Genomic DNA, 27,518 nt, shown 5'->3' with positions numbered 1-27,518 from the left:
TTCATTGATACTGTGCATATGCCGCGACGCATTTCTGTAGTATAAATAAAGCATATAATGCTCTAAAGCAAAGCTAGAACCAGTCCTGTTTAAAAAAGAAAATACATTATGTATGTGAATGTTTTAACGGTTCAGGGAAGGTTTTTGTTCAGGTTGTTATGCATGCCATCTGCATCTCTATGCACCCTTCGATCAAGGATCTGTTGTCTTTGTTTTTACCGCAATTGTTTTATCTAATGTCTCCACCTCCATTAACGCGCGAGCGCTTTCATCGCGGTGCAAAAATAATTCCAGGCGGCGTAAATCTGCGGGAACCTGGCGCTTTAAGAATAGGCTCCTTTATATGGGGAGGCAAGGCTGGTGTTTTTCCACTCAAACTAAAATGTAACGGTCACCCATCTTAAGAGACAAAGGTCATAAAAAACACGTATAAATTAAATGTACTGTTGGGGATCAGTCATTCTGCATTCGGCCACTGTAGCAGACGGAAGGGGCAGCTTAAGGAGAAAAAGGAAATAATAACAGGTAAGACTTTGACTGTCTCAGTGTGAATAGGTGCGGAAAAGGGCTACGCTGCCATATGACAATATTATTAATAATATCATTTAACATTCAGTTTTGTTTCTTTCGCGTTGACAGTCGTTATTTACGTTTTAGTTTTTTTTTTCATTCAGGGCTATTGTTTAATGTCTTGTTTTGAAACTGTTTTTGTCGTTTTGTTCTTTCTGTAATGTAGCTTAAGGAGATTGAAGTTTTCTCCGGCATTTCGTAAACGCTAGCACTGACATTTAGCCATAATATTTATAAATTTATTACTATTATGATTATTTTCTTTTTGAATTGGTTAACGACTCTTGTGAGATGCTGGTAAATTACGAGGCTCTTTGTAAAAGACCAACCACACTACCTAAAAAGAACAGGTTGAATTGACTAATGGCTTAATATTTTGCTTGGGCATTCTAATGACTACTTTACAGGAAAAAAATAAAGAAAAAACGTAGATTACAGGAAAACGGCCGTAGGTAACGTCGATGTAATGCGTTAGAGTCGCTGGGCTTACGGCGCAACAGTAACTATATAGTAAGAAACTAATATTGCAGCCGAAATTTTTTTGTTTTATTTAGATGATGACTTTCTTATACAGAAGAGTAAAACACACACACACACACACACACACACACACACACACAGCCCTAGTCGAAATCCTTCTGCAATCTACATTGTTCAGGGCAGAAAACGGCACAGATCCCATAGTACAAAGATTCCTTTAACATTTGATTTATTGTGATAAATTCGGATGATCTCCCGAGGGGTCATGTAAAATTTATGGAAAGTTAAGATAAACGGACATAATTTTTATCCCATATACCACTTGATTCCACAAAACCCCCTGAGTATAAACAGTTAAGCCAAAACTTGCTATAGTAATTTATCTAGGCGATGACATTTCACTTGAAAAATGGTGTTTTTGAGATGTAGGTTGGCACAGCATCTACCACTCGTGTGTGGTGCTCGCCGGTCCTCCCCGTGTTGCATGGAATTCCACTGGGTACTCCAGTTCAAACATATAATGTTGTGTGTGCTCAGTAATGGATTTGTATCCCATCCAGAGTGAGCTCTTTGCTGCCTGGAATAGGCTCCATGGTCCACCCATGACCTTGCTTGTGATGGATGGACGTTTAAGAGTCTTCATGACTAATTGCATTATCTGTTAATTCTCTGCTATTGTCCCGCAGTTAGTTCAATCCATGTGATAGCAAGCAAACGCAGAAACAGCTTAGGACTTAGAGGACTATACTGAATAGCAGTTACAAGAATTAGAAACACACATGGATGTATCTGTTTATACTAGGTCCTAATTATAGGGTCCAGATTGCTCTATCAAAGCTACAGTAAAATTTGCCATAATGTTACATAGAAGTCAAATTCTTTGTGGAAACAGGTTGTCCTTGAGGCTGAAAAAGACAGATTAAGAGACAAAGACATTGTATACATGTGAGTTATGGTTGCAGAAATTTAGATTTTAGGATAGCATTGGTTGGTGGGTTACCTGTGCAACCAACTCTCAAATTTCATACTCTCAACTTATATTTTTATGGGTGACAGTTTTTGAATAAGACTGAGTGGTATGTCCAGCACGATGGATTGGCATTCCATTGAGTGTGTACTGAGCCTCGTGTTGTGCACTTTCTGGAATGGGTTCCCGGCTTCCTGTGACATTTCTTTGGATAAGTGCTTATGTAAAATGGATGGACAAATGGATGGATAAAAAGTAATGGATAACTCTGGCAGTATAATGTAGCAATGAGAAACTCAAACTACATGGCATATTTGTCTCTGTATTTATGTTCCTGATAATGGAACACTCACACTGCTTATGTTTCCAAAGGATTCTGCAGATATGAGGATAAATGTGTAAAATGCAAATAAGATGAACACTGATCTCTCTCTGTTTATGTGTGTGTGTGGGGGGGGTGGCTTTGTTGGAACCAAAAACATAGAAGTTACACCAGAATAACTTAATTCAATGTATTAAGTGGAGCCAGTTTAAAAGTAGAGTTAAAGAAAACTTTGACCGATTTAACTCAATGCAGTTTGATGAATTTCATGATTATTAGAACACTTTCTAAATAATATTATTTAGATGTGCTCTATACAGGATGAGAGGCTTGGTAGAGAAGTAGAAAAATCTGTCTTTATATATGAGAATGGTCCTTAATAGGAGATTATGTTTGTATTATCTGTAGCTGAAATACAGATAGCCTTGAAGCTTTCTGTTCCTGCTCTATGGCTCTGTTTACAGCTGCTTTTAAAATGCATCTTGGGTGATCAGATCGCAAGTGGACAGCGCTAAATGCAAGTGTAAAAGGCCACCAAGTCGCAACGTGATCCGATCACACCAACAATCTTTTGTACTGTAAACGCTAATGTGTTCTGATGCATCCCTAACAAGGATGTCACAATAACTCTGTGTGAGGCAGTAATGAAATCTGAATACAAGTGCTCAGCTGGACACCTTGGAGATGTATGACAGACACAGGGGTAAACGGCGATGTGTTGCTGCTGTCCACTTGTGAGCTGATCACCCAAGACGCATTTTAAAACCAAATGTGCACAGGTCCCTTGAGACCTTCACCTGTTTTGCTCTGAACATCTTTCTATTAACTCCACGCTAAAGACCATATGCCCTATGCTGCTGATTTAGATGCCAGAAGTGTTGTTTGTTTGTATCGTTCATGGATCAGTCAGGTAATATTCTGTGCCTGTTCTTGGTGTTTGCTGCTCTTGTGAAATATGTACCAAGATTGGCCCTTGCCCTCTTTTGAATTCTGCAAGCGTGCCAGAGACTGAAGGAAAGCTTTTAAAAGCACAATGTTTCAGTTGCTGTGAACACAGGTGTGCCATGCGAGCTCTGGGGCTTGACAGCAGGACACAACTTGCATCGTACTGGCGCTTGTAGGAAGAGGATGTAACAAAAATATTCTGCAGATCTTGTGCATAGTTTTTTATACAGATCTCCATGATCATATCAAAAGATATTAGGACACCCTGTTGGCAGGCATGGTGGACAAGGCATTAGAGGAGGAATGTTGTTGGCCAACAAAACGAGTCGTGTTTTCCCCTGAGCAGCCCCCATCTAATGATGTGGGGCAAATATCTGATAGAGCAAGCCTGTGGAAATTTCCTGTCTCAATGTCAAGCAAGCTGTCCCTTGGCTGAATCTGTGCTCCACCTCCATGTTGCGTATGGTTGTGTAGGGGCGTGTCCTTTCCATTGCCTTACCTCTTATAAGCTCAGCTGATATCAGAAGTCAGACAGGGGTTTGTCAACATATGAGATATTAGCAACTACTACATTGCATCTACCATGAAGGACATGTAAGTTTTTCGCACAGCAATGAACGAACATTACTGTAATCTGTAGCCTGTGGACCACTGCCAGATGTTGCCAATTTTAATGTTAAACAACTTGATTGCCTTTGATAAAGAGTCTAAAAAAGTTGACATGAATTTTACTTTGGTTTGCCTCGTATGTTTATAGACCGCTGTTGCACAAAATAAGATGACAGAAAAGTTATAGCGAAGTATGTGCTATGAAACAGAATTTGTGCAAATTTGGCAGCTCTAACTTGTCAGTCCAGACTGAGATAATATACATTTCACTTGATCACAGTAGCCAGATGAGTTCTATTTCATATGAATCCTTCCTGAAGGTCCCACTCTCTGTTGCACTCTTTGATGGCCCTTGGCTTTTTCTGTGCACGTCACAGAGCTCCATGCAGAAGAATTAGTACAGGTTGAGGGGGGAGCAGGGCATCTGGCACTGCTGGCAAAGTGTCAGCCTTCAGGAGTAGTCACTGGTCGGCTGAGTTGCTTTTCCAACCCTGACCGGTAATCTAAGTCGCTCCCCCTCCCTCAATCTGTCATGTGAATGTGTAGCAGTTGTATTCCCACCTTGCTGAGTTCCAGGTCAGACTCGGGGTGCATCCATTCAGTAAGGCTGTTGCATTTGGAAAGACCGGTTCTATCACCTGGACCACATGGGAGTTCTCAGTCTCGCTGACTTTATGTCACCTGTTGCTTGGCATCCAGTGAAAGCCCAGAAAACACAGGCTCTGCCATTGTTAATTGCGCGAAAGGCAGCTTTTATTTGAGAGACAAGCACTGATAGGATCCTGTGCCGAGCAGCACCTGGGACTAAGCAGATCAGGTCGATGGCAGAGGAGAGACACAGAGAAACCCCTCATGTACCATCGGATTCTCCTCAGAACAATCAGTGGTCTCTCTTATAGTAAACCACAGTTTCGCTAATGCAATACAGATGGTGAAGGGAAGGTGTTACAGACATCTTGAGTAATCATAACAGTATGTTAATATGAAAGCAAAGGGCCAGTTGTGTTCAAGAGTTAGGATCTTTAGTGTAAATAGTATTCATACATTTTGTGAAGCTTCCATTTAGATGTGAAGCTCTGACTGGTTGTTGCGCAGGTGTGTGGGAAGGCCTGAGGTTCCCAGAGCATGTGTCCCAGAGGAGAGATGTGTTTACCTGCCTTCTGTAGCTTAATTTTATGTGAATCGCGATCTCATCAGAGCTGGTTTGGGACCCTCCCCAGGGACATGCGGTGCTTCAGTTTCCTGCTGTATTAGTTGTGCTGTTTTCTTCCTAATGCCCTCCATAGAACTTGTTTTTGTGCCTCTGCATTTTATTCAATACTTTATCTGCAGTATATGTATACTTGAACGTGCTGTCCTGGTTTCTCTGAAAGCTGACAAAAATCCCAGCTAAACAGCACTCGTTATTGTCGTACCGGTGGTGCCAATAGCTATATAATTGCCTAGAAAAGGACAGTATTGGTTGCGGCACGGCTGGCTGTGCTCCACATAGGCTTATAACCCAAATGAGGTGCTAAGTGGCTCAGCTACTTATGCCTCCATGCCTGTGATTGGAAGATCACTGGGTCGAGTCTCGATAGAATAGTCACATGTTTCTGGGCCTTGAGCACGGGTGCTGCACACTGGCTGACCCTATGCCATGACGCCCCCCCCCCCCCCCAAGCTTGGCATCATCTGAATGTGTGCCCCATGGCAAGCAAAATGGGGGTAGGCAAAGAGAAGCAGTCCAATGTACTTGTTTAAAAACCAAATGAATCTTTTCTAAACTTTCCAATCAGCAGTGTATTGAAGTTGTCCAAACAGTTGCCCACAATACTTCTCTTTATTGTGTAAATAATTTCCCTTCATGCTATTGCATGGCAATGCTGTTGTTTAAACATTGTGCATCTACAGTTGTACCCTTCTTTTATGTTTCATATATCTCAAGACATTCGCGTAATCTATGTAAATTAGCTACTTACTCCTAAAACAATTTCATTTGTATGAACCATGAGCTGGACAGTTATCCTCATCATGGGTGAATATGTAGGTATTCTATTAGTCATGCCTGGTAGTAATCTTTTCCTGGGATGGTTGCTTAGCAGGATAAAAATGTGTTGGGTTGTCAAAATATACACAATAATATTTCTTTGCTACCTGGTGATGTCTAGTAACTAGACATATTTTTCATGAAATTTAATGGTGTTCTGTTAGCAGGTTTGCTCTCTTGCCCTGTTCCTACACGTCATATAATCTAATTTTGTAAACTACTGATCGAAATATGTGTGGGAGGGGCTGGAAAAAAGTGTGTTAACAATGATACATTCCTTTTTATAGAATGTTCCGATCAGCCTATCAAACAGGGCACACTTGTCTATGTCATGGGTTAGAGGTACATTTTACAGCTTTAGGCTCTTTACTTTCCCAGAATCCCCAAGTAAGAGAAGACAAAACAATTAACAACAGTATTATTCCAAACAGTTTCAGGTGTTCACCTGTACAGTTTTGTGTATGCTATTTTCCTAAAAGTGCAGTTATGATTTGATTGATCTTATTTCAGTCACCAGCACCATTCTTATGATTGATCATAGAGTCTTTCAGCTGTTAAAAAATAAAATAATTATTACTTAACTGAAAAAGGTGATGAAGTATTCATACTTCATAGTTTAAACCTGGGCAAACCTCTGTTTTCATTTGCATTTCTTGTACACAATGAATAAATAACCTGAATTCTTGGATGGGGTCCTGTTACATCTGATGGCTAGTCTCAGATTTATTTCACATTTGATCCTTCACTAAGCCGCCATTGTCTGTCCCACACCCTGCAGCAGCATGGCACAGAAAGAGAAGCTTCAGTGCCTGAAGGACTTCCACAAAGACACCCTGAAGCCCTCACCTGGGAAGAGTCCAGGCACTCGGCCGGAGGACGAGGCGGAGGGGAAGCCCCCGCAGAGGGAGAAGTGGGCCAGCAAGCTGGACTTTGTGCTCTCAGTGGCGGGAGGCTTTGTGGGCTTGGGGAACGTGTGGCGTTTCCCGTACCTCTGCTACAAGAATGGGGGTGGTGAGTGCTGGGGGCGTCCGTTGGGTGGATGTAACATTTGAGAATAATGATAAAGCTCTTTGGAATAAATAATGATCCTCTGTTCCTTACCTGTCATTCTTTTGCTTGTGCTCTCCTCCCAGGTGCCTTCTTAATTCCGTACTTCATTTTCCTGTTTGGAGGAGGCCTGCCTGTGTTCTTCCTGGAAGTGGCTTTGGGTCAGTTCACTTCTGAAGGGGGAATCACCTGCTGGGAGAAACTATGCCCCATATTTACAGGTGAGCACTGTCCGATTTGCAGGCTCCCCAGAACATTCTGGAGGGCAGATACGCAACCTCATCATGATGCTGTTGGAACGTCCATAACGATCTTCTGTATGATGTTCTGTTTGATGGTGCTTGGGGCAGCATAGTGACTCTGGCTGGCCCTGTAGCCTCTCATCTTCAGCTGATGGTTTGAATCCTACCCCAACTGCGTTTGTGGACTTGTGAATTTTCTTCCTTTTTTCCATGAGGTCAAAAACATGCATTTAAGCAAATCCATGGCTAATAGCATAAATCACTCCTAGTATATGTATATGTATATGTATATGTGTGAGTGTATCCCGCAATGACCAGGTATGCCATTTTGGTTGCTACCCTGTCTTGACCATGTGGTTTGAGGGACAGGCTTTCTGGTCAGAATGTGACCCTAGACTGCAAAAGCAGTATTAATACAGATGGGGTCATTCTTTTGAATAAATTGTTTTTGGTTTTTAAAAATGAGCTTTGATGAGGAGAACATAATGTACAATTACCAGATAACTACTGATGGCTTCTAAATATTTACACTGATACAATATCCTTTGCTTTTAGGCAATGAGCCGTTAAAATGTTTTTATGGTTACTGAACAAATATTAATCGTTATACAGGGCAATTACAATCAGGCAACAGTCTTGGTGACATTTGATGTTTGCATTCATTTGCATTAAAGGTTGTGTTTCTGGCTAGTGGTGGAGTCTCTGTATGATTCTGAATCTTATAAGAGTTGTTGTGTTCCTCCTAATCTTCCTGGCTGGTCTTTCCCACTTTGGAAAAAGATCAGTTTACCTAGTGTCACTCAAAGGCTCATAAACATAGGGAATTAGGTTATCAGTTGCTAGAGTACATGTAGCTCTGACAGTTCTCAAGCTGCTGCTATTTGCCTATGATTTTGTGATTGGTGGGCAGTACTGAAGATGGCAGACTGCTCAGTGATGGGTGAGAAAGTGCTCTCTGTTTCAGGCGTGTCTCTGTGTATTCTGTAGATCCTTGGCAATGTACTCTATTCAATACTCAATGGCAGTGTTTACCACCACTCAAAACACACATTTGTGTGTGCCCCCCGAGCTTTGGGCCCCCCTTTGGCTACAACCAGTCATTACACTGATGGCTCCGAAGTAACTTTTCTAGTGAAGACGCAAAAACAATAAACACGCCCCCTACCTATTCTTGTATTCTCTATTATCTAGTCTGTAACCCTTTATTTTGGAGGACTGTCTTTCCCCCATTGCTGTCTTGTCATTTGTTTATTAAAAGATAATTTGATATTCCCTTCACCAGAGCTGCACCAATGACTTTAAGAATAAGAGTGGTTGTATACACACACAACAAATGCACATACACACAATCACATTCCTCATTTATTTATTTGCTGACACACATATATAAACGTTCACTGTAATTCATTTCTTCCAACACATTTTCTCCCTCACAACAGACAAAGCCCTCAAGATTTAGGCATGCACTGAGTGTGCCGAATTTTTTGTTGCCATGGCAGCATGTCAGGAACGCAGGAGGGAAATGCTAAGCTGAGATCTAAGGCAGAGACAGGAATCCTATTGACGAATGGCTGTCATGCCAATCCAATAAATGCGTCATTACCGTCCTGTTTGTAGAATCCACTGGGCTGAAATGAGATAGGATGAAAATTGTTTTTTTTTTGCCCAGATTGTGTTATTTCAACATGGTTGAGATCTTGCCGTAAAGAGTCACGACATCTCCAACTAAAAAAAGGATCAGGGAGAGAGGTGTGGTGGCAGAGTGGAAAACCACTGGTGTTTCAGGGCTTGCTGTTGATAATTAGCTGGTGTGCTAACAAAGGACCTCTGGAACACATGCCCGTCAGCCTTGTAGGCATGCTGCGGGGAGACAAGTGCCCACAGGTGGCCTGGGCCATTTTCCATTCAGCTTGGCATAGTCTCCATGCCCATTGTTCTCCTCTGTGCATTGGTGTCATCCGATCAGCAGCACCTGCCTTCTTGCCTCACACCTACAGCTTGAGCAATTGCATTTGTTGGTTTTTGTTGGTGATAAAGTAATGACTTTTGTTCCTGTGTGAGGAGCAGACATTTGAAGCAGGAGAGAAGGGTCCTGCACACTCTTGTTTAATCACACAAACAAAAAAGTCTAATAGGGACCATGATGATTACAGATTAACTGATATTCGGAGTGTCAAGATACATCGCTTCATCATTATGATTATTATGGCAGTGGTTCAGCTGCATCGATCTGTAGTCTTTGGGGTCAAAAAAATCCTCCGTAATGATACACCTACTTCCGGGTTGCATGCTCTCACGATCACATGCTGCAGACAGATGTGCAAAGTAGCAGCGCTGACATGCGATTTGACAAAATGTGGGAAATGATACTTGATCTTTACGTTATCACACTTTTGGGAAATTCGCCCTGTTTTGTAGCTCAGAACGCTCTCTGATGGTTTGTGCTTCCATGCTTTTGGCAAATGCTCCTCTTTTTTAGTGCAAAAAAGTTGTTCTTTTTGCTGCCTGCAGTAGCAATGGTCAAGACTCTGAGGCATTTAACTAGCTAGCTAAATAACACTAGCCTTAGAGATGCATAATACATTATTGGTATCGGCTAATATTTGTTAAAAATAAAGATGTTGGCATTGGTCTGAAGTCTTGGCCTATATTGCCAGTAGGGGTGGGCGATATGGCAAAAATATTTCGATTTTATTACAATATTTATACTGATTTGAATGATGTAGATTTTACTGTTTTGCAAATTACTGAACAATACAACCAAACTATTTTCCTTTGTAAAAATATAGTCGTAAAGAACAAAATCAGGATTTTAGCTTTCTGAACAGATTTTAATCAATTTTGCCAACAAGTTTATATAAAGCTAAATAAATACTTAAAGTTACTTCAGAACAAAATATCAACAAGAACAAAAACTTACAAATGGTAAACAATAAAAATGGCAACTCTTATGGGCTAATGCAATTCTTAAACTATTACTGAATTATTCAACATTGTCATTTTAACATGATATGACAATACGTCTGAACCTCGCGTTCCGTTTTTTCGCGGCATTCGGAGTACAAACGTGTAATGGCAGTGCTGAAGAAATATTTTCAGCTGGGCAGCTTATATCGCGGATCAATTACTTTCAGCAGACTTTCTACAGTTTTGATGGGAACCATATCTTTTCCGAGGTATAAGGTAACTGCTTCTGTTATGTCTTTTCATCGCTTGCTTGTCCTGTCATATGCAGCGCCTTTCTCAAAAGCTTGTGTCAGAGTGGTGTGTTTTGGTTTGGTAACTGTTGCCTCTGCTGCCTGTGGTGTGACTGCTCTCCTAGGCTCTATATTCTCGGCATACTGTTTCGGATGTTGTCTCTTTAAGTGATTGAAAAGGTTCATCGTGTTGCCGTCCGACGCGCGAACCTTTTCTCTGCAGACTTTGCAAATAACGACTGTTTGTTCCTTATAGTTTGGGTAAAAGCCAAACCACTTCAATGTCACCTATGTAGAGTTTTTTTAGGGACCAACTCATCAATTACATTCTCACTTTCAGCCATTGCTTCCCGCTACACTCAGAATCAAAGAGAGTGGTGGAGCACTTTGGTTGACTGAGCGCTGTTTCTATAAGGCAGGCATTAAGCGGACTAGCAAATAGTGCACTTTGGCTGAGGAAAAAAATTAGGAAGAGCATAGAGCCGCAATAAACAGATAGAATGCAATCTATATAGACGATTCTATGATCTCTCTGCTTTGGCAGATCGTCAACACATAGATCGTCTTCACGATCTCATATCGTCATATCGCCTATGCCTAATTGCCAGTTATTTAAACTTTATCAGTATTCAGAGTTAGCAGCATTAGACATTAACACTAAAATGGTGATGTTTGTATTGAACGATCAGCGATTTTCTGTAGTGGAGGACAAGGGATTTTGTTGGCTCATTCACCTCTTATAAGAGCTAGTTTCAAAGTACTGGCTCGCAAAAGGTTTATACTTCATAATTAAATCTGGCCAGCAGATTTCATTTTCCACAGAGTAAAAAACAATGTTATGTCTTTTCATCCCAGCAGACTCGGCAAACCCCCAGCAAGTGGTTAGCCAGTTATCTGTAGCTGTATTGGCGACATAAGAAAAACAATTAGCAATTATCAGTATCGGTCAACATTTCCAAGTCGATACACCACTAGTTAGCTTAGGTGAAAGTGGCCAATCAGGTAGTGCTTCCTTCATGTTAGTTTTTTTCTGTACAGCTCACTAGTTGGCCTTTTTGACATTTTCCACTGGCTTGTTCTTCCTGTTTAATAGTTATAAGTTTCGACTTCCTTTGCATTCCATTAATAACGTATAATTAAGTTCTCGTGGTCGTATATGTGATTTCTTTTTAGTGAAGGTAAAATAGGTTTGAATTTAATTATTAAAATAATCGATGAATCAATTTGTGGTAGACATTAAAGATGTACGATGCATTAAATCATTCCCTAAATAACCAGTATCAAATTAAATCACATTAGGGCTAACAATTTACACCTCAGCTAATATGATTTTTAATTCTTTATGTTTATGTCTGTTCATTTGAACACATTTAATACATGAAAATAATGCAGAGACATGGATGACTGTCGTCCCCTGTCTTTTAGGAATCGGTTATGCATCTGTGGTCATCGTCTCTCTGCTGAACATATATTACATCGTGATCCTGGCCTGGGGGCTCTACTACCTGCTGCAGTGCTTCCAGCCAGAGCTGCCGTGGGCCAAGTGCAGCCATCCTTGGAACACGGCGACTTGTGTGGAGGACACCGTGCGCAAGAACAAAAGCCTCTGGCTGGCCGTCAACACGACCAACTTCACTTCTCCTGTCACTGAATTCTGGGAGTGAGTATTTAAAGCATTTTCATTCGGTCTCATGATGTTTCCTGTCTGCTGTTTGCCCCCCTCTCATAAGAAACATAAGAACATAAGAAATTTACAAACGAGAGGGGGCCATTCGGCCAATCAAGCTCGTTTGGGGAGAACTTAACTAATAGCTCAGAGTTGTTAAAATCTTATCTAGCTCTGATTTAAAGGAACCCAGGGTTTTAGCTTCTGCTACACTAGCAGGAAGACTATTCCATACTCTAACTACACGCTGTGTAAAGAAGTGCTTCCTCAAATTTGTTTTAAAATGTTCTCCTGCTAATTTCCACTTATGGCCACGAGTTCTAGTATTTAAACTAATATTAAAGTAGCCATTTGGCTGAACAGCATCCAGACCCGTTAGAATCTTATAGACCTGGATCATGTCCCCCCTTAGTCTCCTTTGCTCAAGGCTAAACAGATTCAGCTCAGCTAACCTCTCCTCATGTTACCCTAAGTCTCATAGTGTCTGTCTCTTTGTCACTTATGAAATGTGGCTTCCATGTGGAGTCCAGACACAAAGCAGCCATCTGTGGGAAACATTTTCCTCCATGTGTTCTTTAATACTCTTTTTCTATTCTTGTGTGCATTTACCCCTCCTCTCCCCCCCACCCACAGGCACAATGTTCTCAGCATCTCCAGTGGCATCGAGGAGGTGGGCTCCCTTAAATGGGATCTCGCTCTCTGTCTCCTGGCCGTCTGGATCATCTGTTTCTTCTGCATCTGGAAAGGGGTGAAGTCAACAGGAAAGGTGACTTGATGTTAATTTACACCCTTGGCAAGCCACGCCTTAACTTCTTGTTATCCTTAAACACTCAATGACAAGCAGCACGCAGAGTTTTTTTTTCGCCAGGGACAATGCAGCTGACTAAGTTCCATTCAGTTTTTCACTTGTGGGTGGTGCATACACTTTCTTTTGTACAACCAGACCGTCTTACTTCCCACACAAGAGGCATTATGGCACTTTGTTCATTGTGACGTCATAACGATGCTGTTTTATCTGGGTCATTCTTTGTAGTTCTGTCATATGCGCATATTTCTTCTGTGTCTGGCACTGCCCGTTGTGCTACCAGAGAGACAATGCCAGTAAGTGATACTCAAAATACAGACTTAATAAACAGCGTGGCTGGGAGTTTCTGCTCCTTTTGGGATGTTACCCCTCTCGCACCTTCCTACCAGTACATTTCTTCACCTCCAGTAGCAAATTTTGTTAAAGCACGGTGACTCCTCTGATCATCAGGCTGAAAACACCAGGGATTCAGCTGAAAGGAAACTAAGTGGAAAACTTAACTTGTAGTTTGAAACCTTACGTACGGCACTGTGTAAACCGAGATGATAATGACATCTATGATGTCCCAAGGTGGTGGAACCCCAAGGGGAAGATTAGGGCTGCTCTCAGTGCTTCTCATATTTCTGATGGGGCTGTTGATGAGCTTTACACAAAGGCACACACATACATTGTTTTGGTCCCCGTCAGTGACTGGCGACCTGCCAGTTTGGGGTCAGTGTAGTACAGATTGGTGACATACAGATGCTAGACAAGCTGAGCGTAACTGTTTGAATTACGGCTTTCACTTACATACTTATGTGTTTAAAAACGGGTTTTGTTTCCCTGTGAAGAGTGCTAAACCCTTTTGAAACTGATTCATGTTTTGTTTTACAATAGTAACATCTCAAAATCAAGTGGAAGCAATTCAGCAATAAAGTCATTTTTAATTTTTGAGATGCTGATAAATTTGGCCTATCATGCTTAATGAAGTAAAAAAAGACAAGGAAAATGTAATAACTGACAGTTGGATAAGCATTTTCTACTTACAGTATATGGTCTAGCATGGCACAGCAGCCTTGAAGGTGCTGTAAATAACGTATACAATTCTTGTTAGGGTGGAGGTGTGAGTGAAAATGGAGTGAGGATTAGTAATGTTTTTAAGGTTCTGCCAGATGTCTTTATAACAGACAAGATATTCTGATAGTATTCTGTTTTTGTTCTTTTGCCAGGTTGTTTACATCACAGCGACATTTCCTTTCGTTATGCTGCTTGTCCTGTTGATCCGTGGCATCACTCTGCCTGGAGCATCTGAAGGAATCAAGTTCTATCTGTACCCAGACCTCAGCAGACTGGCTGACCCAGAGGTAGGAAGCTGCTTCTCTGTACACCTTCTCTGTCGTCTCTTCTTCTCATCATCTTTTTGTGAGGCAATTCAGTACAACTTAACCAGCAACTCATAATTTACCTGTTGCTGCAGGTGCATGTTGAAAAATGCTGATACCCTTCTCAAGGGAATAAATGACATTTGGGCAATGTTCCAACAAGTGTCACACGTCTGAACTTTTTATCGAAATATTTTCTCTTTAAATGTATGTGTACGAAAAAAAGAAAAACACGGACACAAATGTCTGACGGTTCTTTCACACCTATTTTTTGTTTTATTCTTGCTTTCTTATGGAATCACACGGTACAGAACAAAGCTCAGTTGTTTTTGCTGGTGCCTAATGCCTCAAAAAACTACGGGGTTGACCCAGATGCTGGCTTGAAGGCAGGACATAACACCATCGTTCCAAATGTGTGAAAACAAATCTATATGTATTCGTATTTGCCCCTAGGTCTGGATAGATGCTGGAACTCAGATTTTCTTCTCGTATGCCATCTGTCTGGGGGCGATGACATCACTGGGGAGCTACAATAAGTACAAATACAACTGCTACAGGTGAGTGCTCGCACTGGGGGGGTGGTGGAGGCCAGCGGGTGGGAGAGAGTGGGCGGGGTAGTTTGACAGATGTGTGCTGTTTAATAAATTCCATGACATATGTGTGACTTAGGGACTGTTTGCTGCTGGGAGGCCTGAACAGCGGAACCAGCTTTGTGTCTGGCTTCGCAATATTTTCCGTCCTGGGCTTCATGGCACAAGAGCAAGGGGTGGACATTGCTGATGTGGCAGAGTCAGGTACGAGGGTCTAAGTGGCAGTGATGGTGGGCGCTGCTAGCTAAAGATACCATAATAAGGGGCCTGGTAAATTCAAATATCTACAAAGGGAACCTCCAAAAGATCAGGGGTTCTAAGGAAAAAAAAAACAGAAATCCCCAACAGCAACTATGAAAATTCTAAGCAAAGGAACATTTCTTGGAATTTTTTTGTGACAAAAACATTGATTTAACCTATCAGTCGGTCTCTGGATGGAAGCAGAGTTTGGTTTGATTGTGTGTTTTTCACAATACTGAGATTTACTGTATGAAGTAACTCCAACAGCAAGTCTGAAACTCTCATGTTGGACATGATCTAGAACATCAGCAGCAAAGCATCAGTCGGCTGGGCTTGTTATCTTATCGTCGCTCCATGTTTCAGTACACAGGTGACGTTAGTTGCTTATTTAATCAAACTAAGCAAACAAGCACGTCTTAGCACATGTTGTGCAAAGTGTGAATGTTTTTGAAGAGCTGTGGTTGTATGGAAGCACGAGCCTCTGCCTTCATCCTCCATGTCCTGGAATTTCCCAGAATCTTCTTCAGGGTGGACGCGTTCTCTCTGTTTGCCTCAATGCACTATATGTGTGTTCATCATGCATTATATTGTCTCACAAACCTGGCAATTTTCTGTTTTATTTATTCAGCAACTTGAGAAAAATAAAGGAAGATGTTTTACTCTCGTGATTCTCTTACATGGCATAAAACATTTAAATTGTGAGGAAAGCTTTCTTCCATAAAACAAATGTGTCTAGCTCTATTTTAGCTTGCTTTCCCATGAGTCTCGTTGTTAGGAGAGAGGTTTGGGATCTAGAGTATACATCTTTTTTGATCAGCTGGGGATGCACAGCCTAATAATGTGTTCACATGGTGATGGAAACCTAAACATTCAGCCATCCGAAGCCCCTATGTAAACTAGTCATGGGATTTCGTCATGTTTGTTTAAAGTGAAACATTCTTGCTGTTTGCATTTTATATGTCAGACTGAGCACAAAACTCAAGGTGCATATGATGAGTGATAAAAAAGGTTAGTTTTTAATATCTGTTGATAAAGATGAATCAAACAGAATGTAGAGGCAAGCAGGTAGGATTTGATTCTGTCTTATCATGTAGCTTGACGGCAACAATGCTTTGTCATCCAGCTCCCTGCCAGACAATCCATGATTTTAGGGAGCTGGGAGGGAGCAAAAATGTGGACTGTCTGTGGGTGCCTGAGGACCGGGTTGGGAAACACTGCTCTACAGGCTATGGAAAACTGGGGTCTGTATACATGCAAAGGGGTATAGAAGCTACCTATGTGATTGTTGGCCCTGTACAATATGTACAGCATATGAACAAAACCAGCTAAATGGGTTAATTAAGATGTAAGGAAGTAATAATTGGTACATTCCAATGTATTTTTATGCCTTACAATCGGACAAACACCTTTCACTTTTCATATAATGTAGAATTTAAATATATGACACTGACTTTTCAACACCTACTGTGACAAATCACACTGAGGTAAGCAGTGATAAGATTTCCGACGCTTTGCCTCCAAGGACAAGGATTGCTCTGACCTTCTGTGACCCATTTGGTGTTTCGCCAGTGCAACATATTTTGATTTAATGAACAGTTCTGTTTTTACTTTCCTGGACTCGGCATTTACACATTTTTATCTTGCTCGTCATCATTTCGCATGACTCAGCTAATGGCATTTCTTCAAGATGTCGGAACAGTGCAGAGATCAGAAGGGGAATTTTATGTTTTGCTTTTGGTTGCAGCGATAAGTTTAATGTATTAGATGCAGTGATGTGTTTGAAATGGATCATGGGTACTCTGTAACATGGTAAACTGGAGTAACCTTGAGAGATTCTAAGAGCAGACTTGGCATCACTGCATGAGGCACTCGACACACCCTGCGCATGATGTTTTTCTGGCCTGATTTGTGCACAGTTTGAGCCCTAGTGGTCCCTGTGGAAAGTTGAAGCCCTGGTGGTGCCTGTGGAAAGTTGAAGCCCTGGTGGTGCCTGTGGAAAGTTGAAGCCCTGGTGGTGCCCGTGGAAAGTTGGAGCCCTGGTGGTGCCTGTGCACAATTCAGGTCAGAGTGAGGCTGCCTTGCTTACTGTCTCTTCTCCCGCTCCCCCGTCCTTCTCTTCTCTCTCATAAAGGGCCTGGGCTGGCATTTATTGCTTACCCCAAAGCTGTGTCCATGATGCCGTTGCCTACCTTCTGGGCCATTCTGTTCTTCATCATGCTTCTGCTTTTGGGCCTTGATAGTCAGGTGAGTGTAGCTATGGTCTATATTTCATCTTTCTCTCTTTCTTTCTGGAAAATTTTGGAATTAGAGTTAATCTTTTGTCAGCATAAAGAAAAATACTATGTGTAACCTGGGACAAACCTTTCTAGTAGACACAGTGTTTCTCACATAAATACAAATAATCACTATCACTATGATTCACTCCCCTGGTGTTCATGTCAAGATGCTGACAAAAACAGATCCTATCAATATGGATCTCTAAATCTCTTTCTATTCTCCTGTTAGTTTTGAAGAATCAGACATGAACTTTTCATAAGGTTTTCATGCTATACACCATTAGGAAGCTTATGTTAGCTGTTACCTTTATAGTTTTCTTGTCTTAGGTCTAACATCATTGTCTTCTACCTCTGCAAAGTTAGCTACAGAATGGCATGATTATTTGCGCCTTCTTCACCCATTAATCACACTTTATTCACACCTCTCTGTGATCTGTCTCTCCCATCTGAGAGTCTGGTCGCTTTTTTCGTCACTACATCAGGCAGAGACACACAGCACTGCGGCCATTTTACCAAATGTAAAATGTATTTATGTCAGTTCGAAAGCGATGATTTAAATAGCGTGTCGATTGGATTTTTCTAGTTAAGATTAAACACATACAGCCTGCACTGGCCCCTATCTTTTTTGTCAGGTTAATGACATTGACTAGTAAAAAATAACAATTGACTGGGGATCTGGGGCTACTAGGTTCTGTTAACCAGCTAGCTAACAACTGCATTGCATACATGGTAGCAGGTACAGTAGTCACTTGGAGATTTTTTAGATATGGGTCAGGTTATGACAAATATGAGTTGTCTGGAGATTGCCAGTAGCTCGCTATAGGAGATAGTGGCACCGTTGATCCAATCAATAGATAAACAGGTTACCCTGTGCGGGCTTCACTCTGCTGATGGAGGACAGCGTATCGGTGCCCCAGAAGCCAGAACGATCTCAGCAGCCCACCGTCTGACCTTTGCCCTCTATGCCTCTGCAGTTTGTTGAAGTGGAAGGACAGATCACATCTCTGGTCGATCTGTATCCATCCTTCCTAAGGAAGGACTACCGGAGGGAAATCTTCATAGCTGTAGTGTGTGTTATAAGCTATTTTCTGGGACTTACCATGGTAACTGAAGTAAGTATTTGGATAATATGGTGGCATTTCTGCAGTACTTTTTGGGTGTCACTATTCAGCAGAGTAGGAACTAGGGGTGTGTGTGTGGGGGGGGGGGGGGGACCTGCATAAAGTGTATTTTAAACTCGATGTATTAATTAAATACTCCAAAATGATTCTTCGGCCAAGTAATTTTTGGCTCTAGTTGTCGTGTCACTATTCATGACAAGTGCCTTGTAAAACCCCAGACACACAAAAATAAGATTTTTATTATTATTATTATTGTTTGATCACTTTACCCTTAGCTCAAAACTAAAACAGAAGTAAATCTTGCTGACCAGAACCTTGCCATTGCTCTCACTGGTATACTTGGAGCGTGCTCCCAAATGCTCAACAGATGAATTATCCAGCCAGACTCTGTGAATGGCACACTAGGAATGGCACACTGGGAATGGCACACTGGGAATGCCATCTGTTCACAACAGCCTTTTTTTTCCTCCCATGATGTCATTCTTCTTCGGCCCCACCTACTCTGCCTAGGAGTAAAATGAGCAAAATAGCTTTTCTGGATTATATCTCTCTATAAATCAAATAAGGGTGCATTATGCCACAGTAGCTGTTTGTACCAGAGTACTAGGCCCTTCTGAAAGTTCACAAATATCTCAGCATGTACTAAATATTTGTTGGTTTTCTCCCACAGGGTGGCATGTATGTTTTTCAACTCTTTGACTACTATGCAGCCAGTGGCGTGTGCCTTCTCTGGGTTGCATTCTTTGAATGTATTGCTGTAGCCTGGGTTTATGGTAAGTCTCAGAGATGATTTCAAGGTGAAAAATGGATATTTTTATCTGCAGCTTTAATTCTTAGAGATTATTTCACACTTGAATTCCATACAGTGTTTTGGACATTACTTATGAAATATCTTAGGTACAGTTAACTTAAGGATGATGTGACCAGTGAGGAACATTTATTTATAATTAAAGATTTTATTTATAATTTGTGCCTCCCCAGAATTAGTTATTATCAAGTAAGAAATCATAAAATTCCAGTAACTGAGAAGAGTAAACAGACCTAAAGGCTCTTTACTCCAGTGATGTAGCTGCAAAGGACCCTGGGAGTTCATAGAGCAGTTTGCTCATGTATAGCAGCATCAATAAAATGCACCTCTAAATAATGGCACTGTTTCGATTGATATTCAAGACATTCATTAAATCCATCCATACCACTTGTGCAGCTCATGGATACTATAAGCCTGGAGCCTGTGCTGTAAAAGGTTTAAACATGGCATGTCAGTCTGGGTTGATGTTGAAGGTTGCGCGGTGCTCAGGGGCGGGAAGGGGTAACAGCCTCCCTCTGCTTGAATATAGCCTGGTATTAACTGTTCATGCCACCTGCGATGAACATTCTTTCTCTTCCTACTTTATATCCACAAAAGCTCATAGAGACAAACATGTCCGGCGTGTGTTGTGTAAGTGCAAGCATGAAAGGAACAGGTGTGATACAGGTGACTGTTTTTGCTGAAGCTATTTAAAGCTGTTGCTGTGCTTCAGTTCCATGTTGCCTGGACATGAGTGTAAGATGACATGCATATTGCAGAAGAGGTTTCTGGCATTTTGTACATTTTGGACTCTCCTCGTCGTCGCATGTGATTAAAGGAGTACACCTTGTATTATTTTTTAGCTTTAGGGACCATGAGAAGGAGTGCATGCATGCTTTTTGTGACCTTTTCTCTGAATCTTGTTTTTGTGCTCCTGTTGTGCGGTGGGTAGGGCTGCCTGTTAGCAGGCGTCCTGTGTGGCCCTGTGTAGCTTAGCTCTTTTCCTGTTCCACCACAAATGATTCGGCTCAAGAGCTGCATGGTAATTAGCACAAGGAGCTGAAGCAGGTGTGTTAAATGAGGGTAAACCATTTATGTAATCTCAAGATTGTGCTGCATACAGGTACAATCACCAATAGCCATCTGTCTCTCCCTCCTGGGTCCTGACACTTCACATATATGTTGTAAACGAAAATTACACAATAGTTACTTCGATTGTATAATGTACTTTAGAAACTCTGCATTTCCTTGTCAACAAATAAGGCACTATAAACTAGTGATATTTGCTTCGGTCATTATTCATTTCAGCAAAAAACAGAGGCACAGCTCTGAAAGTATAAACCCTGCAGTGGTTGCTGTACTGGAAGAAAGATTGTACAGACGCTCCTCTACTTACGAAGTTTCAACTTATGAACTTTCAGACATACGAACGAAGAGGACTATAAGTCCAAATTGTGTTTGTTGGGCTCCCGTTTCCTGTCCGCAACAGAATTTTTTTTTTCTGCACGCCAGTTCCGCCTAGTACAACTTCTGGCCGCTACTCCTACCGCGCAGCAGCGTAGTCTGCGTACTTCCAGCATCCTAGTTCTTTGTACTTGCGTATACCCTTAAAATGATGCTGAATAATGACTTATGAACATTGCAACTTACGAACGGCCGTTCAGAACGTAACTTGTTCGTAAGTAGAGGAGCGTCTGTATATTGCAGTATAATTTTCACCTAAAATGTGATCTGATATTAATAGTAAAAAAGACTTAATAATCAATAAATATAATTTATTAATGGACAAAATGTTTCACTTTTTGCAATTTAGTGCACAGATGTGAACCTTTATAATAATTAATAAAGTAGATATTTAGATGCCAATAAGATGGCAAGTTTTGCTATTTAGAAAAAGTTGGTTGTTATTGTGTCTGTTTTTCTACTACAAAGGTTTGTGGAACTAAGTCATGCCATGAGATTTCAGATGAATTCATAAAAGGGTTATTGATGCTTGTGAGGACTGAAAAGGTTAAAAATATCACCAAACACTTTTGTGCCTATCAAGCCAGTCAGCTGTATAATATACAAATGGAAAAGCCCCTCCAGGAAAAAAATATACTGAGCTGAACAGATAGTGTGGTATTTAATTAATCATCCTTTTTCATACTTATGAATTCTGAATATTATATTATTATTGCAAAGCAAAACTGACCGTGTCACATTCATAAGTATTTATACATTTTCTCCATATTCAGGCGTTGATAATTTCTATGATGCAATTGAAGACATGATTGGCTACAGACCGAATCGCTGGATGAAACTAAGCTGGACAATCATTACACCAGTCCTGTGTGTGGTGAGTATCCTAGGCTACGCCTGTATTTATGTACTGTAAGCTGTCTGTAGGCCAATTACACTCTGGGTTCTCAATGGAGAGATTGGATTTTAACGGCCACTGCACTTAACCCGGAAAAGGTGTGGCCGTGCAAGAAGTATAATTAATTACTCAAAGAACGGGGTTATGCCCTCGGTGATTTTGGCAACAAGCGAAATGTGACATAGACTTTTTAATTTGCATGGTGAACCCAACTGAAATCCACAGAAACTGTTTTATTTTGAAAATGAAAGCATGGTGTGAAAATGCATTTTGTAAATAAAATTGAATTGAATATTTACATAGGCCTACAGTACTCTACTGTATTATAGCATATTTTATATAGTGTATAATTATACACAGTTCAGTAATTTCATTTGTACAGTACTGTCATTTGAAAAGCGTTTGAAGCAGCTGTACTGTATTTTGAAATAGTCAATAAAATTAAGTAAATAGGTACAACATGCAGTCATGTTTGTTTTTGTGAAGTCAAACCTCTTTTATTGTTTTATATTTAAATATAAACAATATTTTAAATATCAAAAAGAGTAAATATCCTTAAAGATGACGTCTAATCACCCTAAGAGTAATGTTAGACACTGAAAACTTGTGACAGAGCACTCACTACGTGTGCAATTTACACTTCTCATACATAATAAACCTTGCAGCCCACCTGCAGCAGCTATGATCGACATTCAATAATCATTAGCTAATTAGGAGCATAATAAGAACCCTCCTTACAATAGGCAGTTGACCAGTGACTGTCCTGTCCTGGCTGTCCCCCTGAATACACTGCGGACTGGGTCGAGTAACTGTAGCTCCAACAGCAGTTCGCCACACCAGCGATTCTACGAGGATCTGCAGACAGTCTGTGACTCCTTGTGGTAATCCATTCATATTTGCCATTTTATTATTGCATTTCACATGCAGGCTACCCAGTGTGTCTGATCTAAACTATCGGGGGCAGTGTTATTCAGGGGTAAATGACATGGTAACATAGCCTACAATTGGAGAGAATCAGTGCGAAGATCTTTGATTGCTACATCATAGCAACCACCTAGCAACGCCTAGCTCTTCGAGGGTCAGCGCAACAGGCCCATCTCAAAATTTCTTCAGGAATTTTCGTTCTATTTCATATTTTTTAATACATTTAAATGCAAGTTAAGCGTAATTACATGCATCTACGAAATCAAAGCTGCCACTAATGGCCATTGCAAGGTATTATAGCCCTTCTGGGTCTGCACTAACTACATACCTCTCCTGACTCAGCAAAAGACAAAAGGCATTTCGTGACTCAGCAAAAGATGAAATGCATTTTGTGGTGCCTTTCGTGACTCGGTAAAAGACGAAATGCATTTTATGATTCCACGGAATCAATTTCACCCACTAAATGACTGTCTATCATTCACAAAAAGCATTTTGTCCACAAAATGACTTTAATTCATGAAATGCATTTCATTCACTAAATGACTTTCACAAACTGCATTTCATCCACAAACTGACGATACGTTCAACGTCCGTCATCAGAAGTACATCAACCCTTCTCCGTCTGTCCCACTCCTGCAGGAGAGATAGGACAAGCACTGCAGCTTAGGATTGCAAGGGTTCACTACTTTCTTTGAACCTATTTTTTACTTTATTTTAATTTATTTTTTAAATTGACAAATCATTCAGCCTAATTGATTTGCCCTAATATGCGTGTTAACAAGGCAGATGTCGCTTGAGTCTAGCCTAAAGGTAATATATTTCTCTATAGTATTGTGTTATATAATTCTCATATAATTATATACATTTTTCACATGGATTGTAAGATTAACTTGTAAATGTAAAAATGTTTTGTTTTGTTACATCTTCAGCTATCTGAACACTGCAATATTGTATTTGACCAAGTAGAAGCACTTGAATTAATACAGCTCTCCAGAGTGTGTAGTAAAAAATGCAATTAAAAGTGCTTAACTCAGTGGCAGAATGTATGTTAGGGTCATTTACACTGCCGTATTTTGGTGTTTCTTTGCCCAAAGTGTGTATCTGGCCTAAGTGTGTATAAACACCAGAATTAAGTCGATGGTAGAATACATTTAAGTTGAAAAAGCATGCAGATAGATATTTTTTTTACTTGTGTACAAGGGACAATAGACCCCTTAGCGTATTTTTAGCCCGGTCTGAATTTCCTGGCCAAAGCTCCTTAAATGCCACAGAGAGACTAGCATGCAGAGGCTGTTTCTGCCTTGCTCGAGTCATACACACACTCAGATAATGTTGTCTTAAATGAGTTAGCATGTTGGATGCATTTCCAGTAACATATCCAAGTACAGTATAACAGAGCCGACAGACTGCCTTTATTTTATAGACTGCTTTCTCTCCAGTGTTGGTGTAATTTATTGGAAAATCAAAATGTTCCCAAACTGCTGATATAAATGATGTGGGAGGGATTCCGACCTCTCACTTCACTGCTATAACTGACTGAACTCCAAATAAGCACTAGCCATAACCAGCTCACAGCCATGATTAGCATAATGTTTTCAGTGCCGAACATCTACTTGTGAATTTAGGTTCTGTCTGTGTCAGGAAACGTGTTCAATCATCGTGAACCAAACTGAAAATGATGTAACCGAACGGTATGTGACGAATACACGTACCATTACAGCCGTAGTGTTTTATAATACAATGCTAAAACACTCACTGGCATAATCTCAACAGGCATAAATTTCTGCTTTGAGTTTCCATGACAACCTTATTTTAAGCGGAATGCCTCAGCACAATAAGGGCTCTTTTTTGACAATGTAATGCAAAGTGTAACTAACAATTATGGGCGTGTCCAAATCCATTTCACTATTTTGACGGAGTTCAAAATGGCGCAAGGTACAAAAAGATTGTCCTAGCTCTCTTAATTATTGTGGTTATGCTTTGGGCAATAAACCAATTGGAATGGTTCGTCACCTCACCTTTAAAAGGAAGCGGCACATGATCAATGGCGGATTGCTATTACAATGCCGCATTTACCCAGTAAGCAAGATCACTTGTTGCCCGAGGAAACGGACGTGCTCATGCGCGAGGTGAAAATGCACGAGCACATCATCGACCAGGAGCAACACTGTTTCACCTAAGCCTTTCGAAATGAAGCAGGTGTGGGATGAGGTAGCAGAGAGTGTGTCCTTGTTTTCTGGCATCACCAAATCATCAATCAAATATTTATAATGTCGAACTCTCTTCAGAAACGTAATTGGCAGAGGTTAAGAACAGGCAGGTTTAACTTGGTTGACCTTTGTTTACCTAACTCCAACTACACCCATGCAGGGAAAAACATGCATTTTCCATTGTTCCTAGTTTTTCTGAACTGTAATTTGTCAAAACAGCTGTTGACTTGAGAGTGCGTTGGAGACATCCATGTGTAGATGATGACAAAATCAAGAGTGGTCATCAATTTTGTTCAGTTGTGGTGTTATTTTTCACAGCTCATTTTTTATGTGCAAATTCCAGTTGTTTACTTCCTCTTATATTTGCATTTGCATGCGTTTTGCGTTGATTTGTTTTTTGGGGCTTAGTATAGGGTGTGTTTTGTGTTCTTTTTATGCACGTATCTCATTCCATTAAACAGCTATTACCATGAGTTTTAATCTAAGTAATGTTTGCATATTTAGATTTGTTGGAATTTATGTGCTTTATCTTCTGGCAATAAATTAAAAATCATATCAGTTTCTAAAAACAGCAGTGCACCACTTTGTTATGTTTTGTTGCATTTACTTGCACACATCATAAGTTTGACTATATGACATTTATGCATCTTAGCTTAGTATTTGTAGGAGGGAAGCTCTTCAGGTGAAGTGTCTTCTGAAAGTGACAGTGAACCAGCATGTGTAATCGCCAACCAGAAGTTGAATCGCTGTGTTGTTTCCTTTCTTGCTCGATTGCAATGAGGCATCCTTTCCATTTGTCTGCACCATTGACGGATCCCTTTTTTTCCTTAGGGTTGCTTCGTCTTTTCCTTAGTCAAGTACAAGCCGCTGACGTACAACAAGACTTACCAGTACCCAGACTGGTCCATTGGCCTGGGCTGGGCTCTGGCCCTTGCCTCTATGGTGTGTATCCCCATGGTGGTGGTGATCAAGATCATTCGTTCAGATGGGCCTCTCATCGAGGTAAGCAGAACTTTGCATTCCTGTCCCTCTGGTTCCCAGATGTGTCTTATAAATGTGTTTCCTATCCCATACTCGTTCAACCCCTTCTTCACCCCAGCGCATCAAGGCGGTGACCGCTCCTGTCAGGAGTGCTAGTAGCTCCTGGCCTGCCAACCACCAGCTCAAGGGCAGCAAGCTGGGTCTCTCTCTGGACCCTAAGGAAAACAGTAGCCTGATAAAGCCCAGCCACACCATCGTGGAGACGGTGATGTGATCTCTCTGTGAGAGGATGAAAAGATCTGCCCTTTGTGTCATAGTATTTTTGCTTACTTTGATAGTCGTAGGACCAAGTTTACATTGCTATATATCTGCACTAGGAGTCTTGTTTTCTACAAAAGACGTGGCATATTGTATTTTTGGGCGTTTTTAATCAATTTTATCGATATTAATGATGTTGTAGCTTGGGGGAACATTGATCGAAGCCATATGGCCAAATGTGTCAGATATGGCTCATTACTTTTTCTTTTTCCTTTGATGTAGGTAATTGACATCAAACGCTCTTTTCCTTCTGGCAGAACCAGGAAAATGGCATATTTTACTTTAAGAACTATTTGTGTTATTGTGTATGACAGTAAAATTTCAGTATATCTGTGTATTCAGGAAAAAATCCAGCCTCTTTCAAAAATTTCTTGTCATAGTACCAGTATCCTTGTCTGGTGACATTATTTTCTGTTGTTGGTGTAAAATACAGCTGAATGTACATGACGTAGCCAAGCATTGTGTTCCTGCAGGCTCTGCTAGAGTTCCCTGCCCTATGGGATGATTGTACTGTGACACTAACATTAGCAAAGATGCTGCTGTAAAGGGCAATTAAGATCATACTGCGATCCTTTAAAGTGCATCAATGTTTTTTTTTTCTTTTTTTGTAATGTTCTTCAAGTCTCATGCAATGAGTCACCTTTTATTTCAGCTTCTTCCTCATACAGCTGGCTGCAAGTAAGAAATATGACACATAAGGCAGCAGCCATGTCACTGTATCCATTTTTCTGTCTCCCTAGCAACAGAGTATGAGGGGCAATGCACAGCCTGGAGTGTAGTTACATTAAAATTGAAAAATATATTCATTTTTGGGCTTTTTGTAGGATTTGTTTTCTATGTAATGCATTTAGATGTATATTAATGCTATTCCCTCCTATTCTGATTCCCTAGTCTCCTTTCCCTCCTTATTTCTTTATTTTGGTTTTCAATGAATGTTTGACCTTGAATTCACTGCCATTTAAATTAGAAATTGATATACAATACAAAGGTATAGGTCACTGCTCTAAGTATGATCTTAACAAGGACACCAAAGAATATCAAACCAAGTTTGTTATAAATCCACTATTAAAGTTTGTTAATAATAATGTTCATCTTCTAACGTTTCCCAGACTGTAGGTTTACACTGTATTTGTTTAGAAGCCATATGCCTTTTCCTTGCCAAGCATTTTATATTGTACTTGAAAAGTACTCTGTTGCTGACTACCTATACTTTGAGTTTCTTATTTTAACTAACAAAAAGCTAAAATTCCAGCTCTTTTGTGCAATACTTTGTATCCAATGGTTTTATAATTGTGCAATACCTTTCTCAATCATGTTCTTCTTGTTTGGAATTACTCTTATGTTGCCACAGTATGGAATGAACACAGATGATCTACAAACAAAATCTATTTTCAGAACAGAATATGATCTGTCGTTCTAAGGTCTTTGATAAAGACCTTTGATTAAGTTGTAAAGGGTACTGCTGTCAGAAA

At 40.6% G+C, this 27,518-nt stretch overlaps 1 protein-coding gene across 3 annotated transcripts; it reads left to right on the top strand.

Moving 5' to 3' along the window:
* The first annotated feature begins 45 nt into the window (after positions 1 to 45).
* LOC111844729 (sodium- and chloride-dependent taurine transporter) lies at positions 46 to 27,131 on the top strand. 3 transcript variants are annotated; one of them, XM_023813457.2, is made up of 14 exons: positions 46 to 525; positions 6,704 to 6,933; positions 7,056 to 7,190; positions 11,834 to 12,068; positions 12,708 to 12,840; positions 14,088 to 14,222; positions 14,694 to 14,797; positions 14,910 to 15,034; positions 17,202 to 17,314; positions 18,321 to 18,458; positions 19,138 to 19,240; positions 21,492 to 21,592; positions 25,579 to 25,749; positions 25,847 to 27,131. In XM_023813457.2, exons 2-14 carry the CDS (start codon positions 6,705 to 6,707, stop codon positions 26,000 to 26,002), a joined length of 1,878 nt encoding a protein of 625 aa, XP_023669225.1. In that variant the 5' UTR covers positions 46 to 525; position 6,704; the 3' UTR covers positions 26,003 to 27,131. The 3 variants fall into 3 exon arrangements, with proteins under 3 accessions (XP_023669225.1, XP_023669224.1, XP_023669223.1); XM_023813456.2 differs by having other exon boundaries at positions 49 to 525; positions 6,701 to 6,933; XM_023813455.2 differs by lacking the exon at positions 46 to 525 and adding an exon at positions 3,808 to 3,878 and having other exon boundaries at positions 6,701 to 6,933.
* Positions 27,132 to 27,518: the final 387 nt, after the last annotated feature.

Source organism: Paramormyrops kingsleyae, chromosome 6 (genome assembly GCF_048594095.1).
Source record: "Paramormyrops kingsleyae isolate MSU_618 chromosome 6, PKINGS_0.4, whole genome shotgun sequence".
In the NCBI taxonomy this organism is placed as follows: Eukaryota; Metazoa; Chordata; class Actinopteri; order Osteoglossiformes; family Mormyridae; genus Paramormyrops; species Paramormyrops kingsleyae.
Note: the sequence above shows the minus strand (reverse complement) of the source record. Positions and strands in the feature narration are given on the sequence as shown.

Coding starts and splice junctions, on each gene's coding strand:
- LOC111844729 (XM_023813455.2), top strand. Junction 17,315..18,320: donor TTTTGGGCCTTGATAGTCAG/GTGAGTGTAGCT, acceptor ATGCCTCTGCAG/TTTGTTGAAGTGGAAGGACA. Junction 18,459..19,137: donor GACTTACCATGGTAACTGAA/GTAAGTATTTGG, acceptor TTTCTCCCACAG/GGTGGCATGTATGTTTTTCA.